Here is a 10,661-nt window from a genome sequence, read left to right on the forward strand (position 1 = left end):
ATGTATATTGAATATTCAAACGAACTTTAACCCATTTCCCATAATATGCAAGTAATAGTAAAGTAACATTGAACGCAACATGTCCTGAATAATTATTATTGAATGTGTAAAGTGGCAAAACTTAGACGCAAACTTTAGGGTGCAAAATATAACAAAAATAGAAGTTTGAGAGCAAAGTGAGAACTGTCAAATATATAAGGGGTGCGGAGGGGAATTGATCCTTGCAATTTGCATAAATTCCAATCGCCCGTCATCTTTTCTGCACCAGTAAGTTTTGGAGAAGTTCTTCTGAGTTTATAGCGGAGTTACATATAAAAAAATGATGGCGGAAGAGAAAGATACGACGGGAGTGCCATGATCCCGTGAACCCGGTTAAATCTTCCTCTAATTCTTTCAATTCTTGCACCCTTGCCTATTTATTATTGGAATGCTTGTTAAACACAATTTCAATGACTAGTTTTGAGCCCATTTCATGGGAAATTATGGTGTTTTGTGATTGTTATCCTTGTGACCCCGGTTTGACATGGTATGAGAATAGAACCCTTAAGATTTAGTTGGATTTTTGTGATAGTTAAAGTTCAATGAATCAAATAAAGTTTGAATCTTAACTGGGGCATTTTTTTTTTGGTTTCTAACACTCTTTCTAGTTTAAAATACCATGTTTGGGTATACTGAGAACTGCAGCTGATGGAGTTTGATTAATTGTTTCATTTTTTGTGAGATTAAAGTTTTTCATTACTGTCTGAAAGATGAAATAGTACTGATTCGAGGCTTTTCTTGACAAATCACTGCATGATGGAATGTTTTCTAAGCGATATTTGACTGGACTAAATATGCTTCAAATCCAGATTCAGTTCACGATTTGGGACTTGAAAAAGAATTGGTGAAACAATTATTAGAGGGAAAATAGGTGTAATGGTGAGAGCTCGGCAGAAACTAGTGAAACATGATTCAGATTGTAATGCATAGCCCATTTACTTGGCAGAATTTAGGTTCTGAATATCTGAGATAGTTGATGAAGGCTTTGATATATAATGACAAATCTGAAGTAGTTCAAGGATATGCGCATATGGACCTGTTTTAGATAGGTAACATTTTGTCTTTTGGAAAAATAATGTAACTTTACAGTCTAGAAGGGCTGCTGCTTCAGGCTAGGAATAATCTTCAAAATACTCCAAATCCCTACTTAATAATTGGCAGCAAACGGATCTTTTTTTCAGGTTGTCCACGCGATCTGGTTGTAAAACTTATTTTATCAGCTATTTAATTTGAATGCCATGCTGCTATTGGTTTACATAAAACCTTGCTGAAGATTTTATGTCATTTATGCTTAAAATTTATAAGTCTCTCCTACAGTTAGTTATGTATAGTCCCTATACATCCACAGACACTCAAGTAATACATATTCCTCATGTCAGTACTAGTTGTTGATGCATTCTTTATATTTTTTATTAATCCATGTATGCTCTTGTATGTTCTTACTGATAGAGAATATGGGAAGAACAGTGATCTTAGTGATAATCTTCAAAATTGTGTCTTGTTAACGTCTGGATAGAAATTACTGTAAACAATTGGTACAACTGGAACTTGAGAGCAATCACTAATATGTGCTAGACATTTGTCGTAGTCTACTCAAAAATTATACTGTGTCATTAACAAGGTCATCAATTTTGTGCATATCAATAGAACAAGGGGACACTCCGGGACAACCGAAAGTATAAAGTGGAATGGAAAAATTCTTACTCTGAACCACCAATTCCAGCCCTCAACACACCTTTAGACAGCATCACTGACCAAAAGGATGGAGAAGAAGAGCGATTTTAGATGTGTTGAATGTTCTTTTCCAATCAAGAGTCTCTACATCCAGTATTCTCCCGGAAACATCCGCCTCATGAAATGTGTATTAAATTCTTCTCTTCCCTTCTCACTTTCCCACTTTCTTTTCTCATTCTTTATTTGGTGAAAACCCAACTTCTTCTTCTTCTTCTTTATAGGGGAATTGCAAAAAGGTGGCTGATGAATATATTGAGTGTGAAGTCATGGTAATTCATTCATTCCCACCTATAAAGTTGAAATATCATGTTTTTTGTTTTCATATTTTTTTGTTTTTGGGTAAATGTGTCTTTAGTTTGCTAATTTGTTCTTTCGGTGTGATGTAGATTATTCTAATTGATTTGATTCTGCACAAGCCTAAGGCATATAGACATTTGTTCTACAATATGTTCACCAGAGATATTCTGGATTTTGAGGTACATGTATGCCTATCTTTTTCACTTTTTTCCTTGAATATTTATACATGAATCTCAGTTTTTTAGATTGGTATTTGTTATTTCTATGATATCTGATGTGTGTTTTTTTTATGGTATCTATCTACTGGGTTGTCTTATGTTCTTTGTTTTTTCTTTTGTTGGTTTTGCAGTGTTTAATGTGGAAACTACTATTGGGTTTTTTAATGTTGGATTCTTGTATCCTTCTGGTTATGTTATTGTAGTATAAAGTGGCAATGTTTCAAAGTTCAAGCAGACTAGAGCGACATGATTAGTATTCATGCATATCCAAGTACTCATTTTCCTTGTTCTAATAACTCTGCCTCAAATATATCACCTTTATTTGGTGATATCAACCCCATGTGTTATTGTGTGAGGTTGGTTGATCTATTGGGTTTTGTTAAATGATGTACTTAAAGTCATTTGGATTTATATGAATAGCCTTATCCATTTAAGACAGAATATGGGTGTTAAATGTGAATGACTCGGAAAGCATTTCGTTAATGAGCTTTGCTGCAGTATTGCGGTTTTCTGGAAAGGTTCGTATCCCTTTAGTCTGAAGTACCTGAATTTCGTATTCCATTTTGCTTTGAATTTTGTTTTTGATGTCAATGAATGAAAATGAATCTTGTGTGAAATTGAATTTTCATTAACTTAATTCAAATGGGATCAATTATATGGTTGCAGGTCTTGATTGATGTTGTTTTGGGAAATTTCTTGTTTATGTCTGTGGTACTCATCGGTTCTGCAAAGTTTCTGATGAATACTTCAGTTGGAGTTCTGGAGTAAGTGGCCCTCAAGCCATCTTTACTTTAATTTGTTGCAAATATATATGGCAGCATTTTCTTTGGACCATTGTGTTTGCAAAATTGCTCTTCCTCTGTCTGTTTTAGATGAATAGCGGTGACCTGTGTGTGCAAAGCTCACTTATTTATTTTTCTGTACTCTTTTTTCTTTCACCTAAACTCTTTTATTTTTGAAACTCTCTTTCTCTCTCTCTTCTAAATACATATTTTATTTATAAGCAAGCAAAACAGTGGATCTTTGCAAGAGGAGTATATCGTGGTCAACTCTAGGCCTTTGTATTTGTTAAATATTACAATATTCTCCTTTTTTTTTAAATTGTGTATAATGACCCAAAACTTTTTCTAACCTGTTGTGCGTTTTCATTGGTTTTCAATTATGTGTATTTGTATTGTTTGACCTCTGGCAAGAAGTTCATTATTCCTTTTCAAGAATGATCAAATGCTTCTTATTCTTTATATCTTAAAGCTTTAAGTTTTATTTTTAGTTTCATCACAACCAGGAGTTTGTAAGCCTTTTCACTTAGGTTTTCATGGTGGTTGCATGCAATTTTTGGAATAGTGACATAAAAACGCTATCATTGCCCATAACATGATATCAGCTTTTTAGCTTAATTGCTTGGTATTCTTGCTATCAACTCTTTTCATCATTTTCATGATATCAGTCGTTTTTAGAGTTTATAGTTTTGGTAGCATTTTAAGTATCTAAAACTGAGCAGAGTAGTTTAGTATTTTGATTTTGTCAAGCTCTAGTCTGAACAATTACCTAGATGGTATGGTGTAATAGACTAATGTGTATTTACACCATCAGGACAACAAGTGTTTTGAAAGGATGCGAAGAGGCTTGATTCAGGGGATTTATTCCTGAAACAGCTCCTCTATCTGTATATTTAAGTAATAACAGTTAGTTGTCTTTGACATGTGGCTTAATTTATTTTTAATTTGGTTTTCTAATTTTTTTTCCTTGTAATACTTGAGCATTTTCCTTTGCTTTGCTTTTGTTTTAGTTTTATTTGTATATATCCCAATCTATTTATTTCCTGCCTCCATCAATAAATTCGGTTCGCGGCAGGATCAATTCTACAATTTTTTGCACCCCTTAAGAAGCACGTGTGTAGTAGTCAAGAAGGATATTTGTTGGATGAATTTCTAAAATCTCATGCAGCTGAATTTTTTTGTCACGATCTAAGCTGACTTTCGATTGAATAAATTTCTAAAGTCACCTTTTATCTTTTTAACTGTAGAAACAGTTTAGAAACCTAATGTCAAGGAAGATTAATTGCAAAAAAAAAAAAGTGTCATCTCTATGGATGATATTTCTTTCATTGATGTGCTCTACTTTTTGTCTATTATGGAGCTTGTTTCTTTGATTGACATATTTACGTCAATGAGATAGCCAGTTCCTGATTCAGTTGGCTTGCTGCTTAGGAACTGTGACAGAACATATATTTATAGTTCTTCTCATAAGCAAAAGTTTTTAAAAGTGCAATTTGATCCTAGTAATATGTCCTTGCAGTTATTTGTATAGCGAGTAATTATTTGTGCATTGAGCTTTGGTAAACTTGAACTTCATTATCATGTAATACTTTATGGGAAATAACTGGGAGAAGGAACATGTTAAAGCTTGGGTATAGGCAGTGTATTTGGCAGTGTGTATGTTTAAAGTTGGCATTGTATTTGTGGGCATTAATACTAATTCCTTGGTTAGTATGGAGTTTAGTTTACCTGGTATCTTATCCTTGATAGCAAACTGTTGAAGAAATCATGAAAAGCATCAAACATGGTGATAGCTTTTAATGTACTGCTTTTGACTCTCGTGATATCTTTCATAGAATCAAAGTAATTGAATCTGAGCAGTTAAGTAACAGAACTTTAATATTGTCAAGCTGTGGGAGCTAATCTTTGTATTATCAACATGTCAGATTGTAATTTTTTACTGCATTGTTGCACCATAAATATAAAAGGGTTTGAAATGCTGTGTAGAAAGAGGCATGATTTAGGGAAACTTCCAGAAAAAACTCTTCTATCTGCATATCATGCTAAAATTTTTTAGTGATAATCGGTTAATAATTCCCTTAGCTGAAGTATCATTTATGTTTAATTTGCTTTTCTTATTAGTTTTTCCTTGTAGAAAATGAACATTTTTTTCCTCTTTTAGTTTCATCTGTATGAGGTTGAATTTTGCCTCCATTCGCAAGTTCTGTTAGCTGCAGTGTTAGGTTTAAGAAATTCATTTGCTAATTAGAATGCATACTTTAGCTAAGAGTTAAGTTAAAAGGTCATATGTCAGTGACTTTCTGGAACTTCATACAACTGAGTATTGTTGACACTGAAATAGGCTTCTAATTTAATTAATTTGTGAAGTTTGTAGGCTTGTCAATTTATAAATGAGGAAAAACTTTAGAAACTTGATGTCAAGGAAGAATAAATTCCAAGATAAGTGCTTACAGATTTGGGCAGACGGTGATGGTGAACCCCCCCCCCCCCCCCAAAAAAAAAAAACCCCCAAATTGATGTATCTAACTTTAATTTCGAGTAATAAGGCGGATTTATATGTCACAACGTGATAACACATCCCTGGACTAGTTGGCTTGCTGCTAAGAAACTATGATTTGAAATATGTTAATGGCTTAATGGGTCATTTTATGAATAAAAGTTCAACTTAATGAATTAGAAGTATTAAGTGCAATACTTCCACCTTAAACATTCTGAAATACAGCTATTTATGCCATTTTTTTGTGAAAAAGAACTTATCTAAACTTGTATCTTGATTTTGTGCTTGTTGACCACGTATCAATCACAAAATGGCTAGTCTGGAGTTTGATTGCTTGATATCAAATTGTTACTTGATGAAATCATGAAAAGCCATCAAATATGGTGATAGCTTTTAGTGAATTGCTTGACTCATGATTTGTGAGGATTTTCTTGAGTTACTAGCATTTTTGTGTACATTAGTTGATGAGATGCTGTGCTGTGGGTTGAGTTATGTATAAAATCATTAGTTCAGATTTTGGGATATCATTATCTAGTTGTAATTAAGTTGTTTGGCTATCTGCTTGCATCAAGATTTAAACCTTGTCGTCTTAAATATAGTTGTTTCTGAACTGTAGAGGGCACGAGAAAGAAGATGACTAAGAGTTGAAGAGCTAATAATATGTAAGAGAATGAAAAGTACTAAAGATCTAGTGACCCTACCGTGGGATACCTGTGATCTTTGCATTTTGGATCAGTTTGGCATTTTATCGTAGGAAATTTATTGTTATTGTGAATTTTTAAGTAAACTTTTATGATAGCTACTTTTGACAGGTAGATCATCTGGCTTGTAGGACTTATGAAATATTTCCTTTGATAGCTCTAATAACAAGTATCTTAAGTTTGCTTCTAATAATGAAATACAATGAATTAGAGAAGTTATTACTGGTAAAGTCACTTTCATTAGATTTTGAAAATAATGATTAGGTTGATTATGAGTTGAAATTTGATTGTTACAAAATCTCTGGACATGCTTCTGGAAGATATAATGGTTTCACAGTACTTACTGACTTTATATTGGCCTACACTTTTGTGGATTAATTAGTATTGACTGGCTTGAATCATGAACACAGCCCGTGGCTTTATTGGGACATAGTAATAGTCAACCTGTCAGTTGCTCCTACCTAAGATGGTTAAGATACTTTTGATTGGTCTTGTTGTTAGTACTAGACTTTAGAGAATGAAAAGCAAGATAGTATTGTTGGCAAGTTAGAGGCATGCATCTTGTTAAGGATGAGCAAAAAAGCTTTCAGCACTTGATTGAAGATTTTGCTGGGAAACCTATCTAGAATTTCTGGCTTCCATCAATAGTGGTTGAAATTGCAAATTTGCATTAGTGTTTTGATGTGGATTTGAGATTTATCTTTCCAGTTCATTTAACAAATGCTATACTTGTGTAGGATACTAACTTGATTCTCAACTGGACAGGTGCAAAGATACAGTCCTTACTATGCTTGTTTCCAGTTACTTCAAGATATTTCTTATTGCCATGATGGTATATTCCTTAATTTAGCTGTATGCAAGTATTTAGTTTCATTAAACTGCATAAGCACTTATAATTGTTTTCTTATTGGTAAAGGTTTGTATTGTGAGTGCATACACACACACACACACACATGTATGCACAATTAGTGAAAATTTACCCACTTGATGTTCAGTTTGGAGTTTACAGGTATGGGAATTTCCTTCTTCCATGATCATCATGATTGATATGTTTGTTCTGTCATCAAATACAGTTGCTTTAAAAGGTTAGTAAGTATCTCTACAAGATACAGTTGTTGAGGCTTGAAATTGGTTGTATATTTGCTTTAATTCTGAAGTTGTGAGAATGCCTTAATTGGCTCATTAATGTGCTTGATTGTGCTTTGTAAGTGGTTAGAATATGATCTAATTGGCTTCTATATGTGCCTGGTTTTGCTTTGGATGGTATCTGTTGGACATGTAGAATCCATTTACTTTTAGTAGGTGACACAGTCTGAAATGTTAAGCTCCTTTGAATGGAAACAATATTGAATCAGTCAAAGCATCTACATTTCTATATGCATATGATGACATGAGAACTTTTGGGACCTCAAAGATACGAGTAATGCTCATAAACTAACTTTCCATATATTGATGTCTTAATGTTGATAATGATTCATTTGTTTATAAGTAAACTTATGCCTGCAACTTAGGTAAAGTATATGATTCCTGAACTAGTATATTTGCATGGCGGTGATATTAATGACTTAAACTGCACATTTTGTCTACCTATTCTGTATCTATTAGATGCTAATCTTATTTGTTCTATCAAACCAGTGATTGCCAACTCAGCTACCATTAGATGCTTTGGGGTCTGCTTCGCTGCGCATGCTGTGAAGTTTTTTGTCAGTGAATGGCTCAGAAAACTGCATTTGAGCTAATTACATTCTTATTGGGACTCTGTTCCATCTGAACATTTGGATCCTTATTAGATTTGAAACCAACCGAGAGCATCCTGCGCTGGCTCGCTGAACACAAGCTCTGCAATCTGATTTGAACACATCAATGCCTCGGATTGTTGACCGCAGTCGTACCTAGCAGTGCTGGCTTGCATGCGTTGCTGGTCACGAGGACATTATCTGGAGACACTACAATTTGGTCCCCTCATAATCTGCTTCGCTATAGACGTGGTTTTGATGGATGGTAAACAAAAGCCTCATTAGGATGACACTCTTCGAAGTTTTCTGCAGTGGGTTGTAAAATTCCTACCTATCAGACAGCACTCATTTGAACTAAGCACTCGACTTTCATCAGTCAAATGTGAGTCATCAAAATTGGGATGCTTTTGTGGATGTGCACCACTGGAAGCAAACAAAATTGAAACTTTCATGTTACTGTATTTCATCCAGTTTTGATTTTGGTCACTTTTGTGAAATGCAAGTTGATATTCATTTTCCCATATGACTTTACTGTCTCATTTGATGACTTGGATTGATTCAATAGATTGCTACGTAGCAAACAGAATTCTTGTCTAATCCAATGTTGGTTTTGGTGGGAAATGATTGTTTGCTATCCCCCTAAACAGTATGTCAAAACAAATTGAGTAGCTTGGTGCTGCACTCCTGAAATAGCTCACTGTAAATTCCTGTGCAGACTTGAGCTTTTACATGTACGCATATAGTTTGGTGCGTATGATCCCATCCTTCTATGTGTTTTTGTGGCTAGGCTAGCCATCTTTTCTTTTTGGTCTACTTGGTGGATAATATGCAATTCTTGGAGATCTTTCAGGATCGAAGTAACTTTAAGAGGGATTTAATGATTCATCAGATATGTTTTCTGCTGTGATCCATTTCATCTCAACTCTAAATAGTTATCAAAGGACCTAATTTACAAAGGGAATGTCGGCTCTCAAGAACCATAAGGTTCTCGGTGACCGGCCGGCTCGCCCGGTAACCTTCGTCACCGTCAGTTTCTGCAACCAACCCTTTATTATTACTGTAAATCAAAAAGAGCCACCTTAGTTGGGAATGTAAGAAATATCAACAGCATAGCCAATCCCGCGAGGGAAACTTGTCTGCTACTATCATGTTAGATGGTTAACTTTGGATTCTAGATAGAAATTTATTCATCAGTTGTTCTCCATAAAATACCATGCAACCTCTCCTACTCGCATATAGTTGTGTTATCCTGCTCCGATGCTTGTTCATCTGTGGTTTGGATGAATTCGCAAAGTTTTGCTTTCAAAGTTGGAATTGCAAAGAAAGCACCTATCTTTTGACTTTAGTTATTATCACTATGTGGATCAAGGGCCTCTACAATCACCGGATCTAATTGTACGGTACAGCATAAATATTATTATAATAGATGTAGACACTAACACAACAAATGTAGACACTAATACAACAATATATAAAATTACAACAAATTTTGATACTTCTTAAAATTGTATCCTGCAATTAATCTCATCTATCCAATTTCAAATTAAACCCATCCCCACCATTAATTCCACTCTTCAATCAAAACTGGGATTGTAGGAGCCCCAATTATTTCTTGGATGATATTATCAGTTAAGTTTTGCTTCTTTCAAATGTATCCATTGATAGAAAAGAGTAAGCATTATCTAGCTCATCAGCTGGCTACTACAGTAAGCAAACTATAATTCTTACTTTAAAGCAAACTATAATTCCTACTTTTAATACAATATTTATTATATGGGTTTTTCTAATGGGTGCCCATTGGCAACTGTTAATGCACCTAAAATTTAACTAACTTATCATGTATATACACATACTAACAATTATTACTCTTTCTTATATTTATATGCTTTTCCTATCTAATCTTACCTATCCTCACTTGTATTTATTTACTTTCTCTAATTAATTTTATATTTTTAAAAATATGACACTTCAAATATATCTTAACGAGTGCCCATAGACCCTTATTATAGTATGTGGATGAGCTAAAGGAAAACATGAAATATATTTTAACGAATGCCCACATATCCTTATTATATTATGTGTATGGGTGAAAGGAGAAAATGTAAGAAATATTCACTTTCAGAAAATTTTTGGTAGACTCTCCTCTGTTTATTGACCGTTTCCCATGGCATTATTGCATTATAGCAGTCAAAATGTCAGTTCCATTTAGCTCACCAATCCTTACTATACTAAAAGCGCGAGTTTGAGTTGCTACAGTGCTCATGGACCGGTTATCCGGTAATTTTGAGCAACTTCAGTGGCTTTTTCATAGGCAGATAGACTGGTTATGCTGTAAATTTCGACAATTCCAATGGCATTTCATAGGAATTTGTTTGGGCTTGCCCTCTTGCTCCAGAGTTCAAACGCTAGACTTCTTTCCCCTCTCCCTCCAGTGGCATTTTTTAGGAAGCATATATGTGCCATATATAAAGCTTGATGCCCTTTACGGTGTTGTATTGTTAGTTCTTTCTTCTTTTTATTTTTTATTTTTTTTGCCTTTATTATAAAGGATAAAATGGATTTATTCTCTAACAAAATAATAAAACAACAATTTTACTATAACTTCGAATCTTCCCGTATTTTTACGTTCAATTTCTCCATGTTTATCTACTATATTTGAC

The 10,661-nt window shown here is 34.1% G+C and overlaps 1 protein-coding gene across 1 annotated transcript; it reads left to right on the plus strand.

Moving 5' to 3' along the window:
- The first annotated feature begins 282 nt into the window (after positions 1 to 282).
- On the plus strand, positions 283 to 8,522 carry LOC113764544 (protein arv1 homolog). Its single transcript, XM_027308471.1, has 10 exons — positions 283 to 371; positions 1,687 to 1,900; positions 1,995 to 2,042; positions 2,160 to 2,249; positions 2,420 to 2,465; positions 2,724 to 2,806; positions 2,955 to 3,052; positions 7,031 to 7,097; positions 7,275 to 7,350; positions 7,901 to 8,522. Exons 2-10 carry the CDS (start codon positions 1,802 to 1,804, stop codon positions 8,002 to 8,004), a joined length of 711 nt encoding a protein of 236 aa, XP_027164272.1. The 5' UTR covers positions 283 to 371; positions 1,687 to 1,801; the 3' UTR covers positions 8,005 to 8,522.
- Positions 8,523 to 10,661: the final 2,139 nt, after the last annotated feature.

Source organism: Coffea eugenioides, chromosome 3 (genome assembly GCF_003713205.1).
Source record: "Coffea eugenioides isolate CCC68of chromosome 3, Ceug_1.0, whole genome shotgun sequence".
In the NCBI taxonomy this organism is placed as follows: Eukaryota; Viridiplantae; Streptophyta; class Magnoliopsida; order Gentianales; family Rubiaceae; genus Coffea; species Coffea eugenioides.

What these genes read in the sequence shown, in the direction of transcription:
- LOC113764544 (XM_027308471.1), top strand. Translation starts at nt 1,802, where the DNA reads ATGGAGAAGAAGAGCGATTTTAGATGTGTTGAATGTTCTTTTCCAATC. An exon ending in ATATTGAGTGTGAAGTCATG is followed by an intron (nt 2,043 to 2,159) that starts GTAATTCATTCA and finishes GGTGTGATGTAG; the next exon opens with ATTATTCTAATTGATTTGAT. An exon ending in GAGATATTCTGGATTTTGAG is followed by an intron (nt 2,250 to 2,419) that starts GTACATGTATGC and finishes TTGGTTTTGCAG; the next exon opens with TGTTTAATGTGGAAACTACT.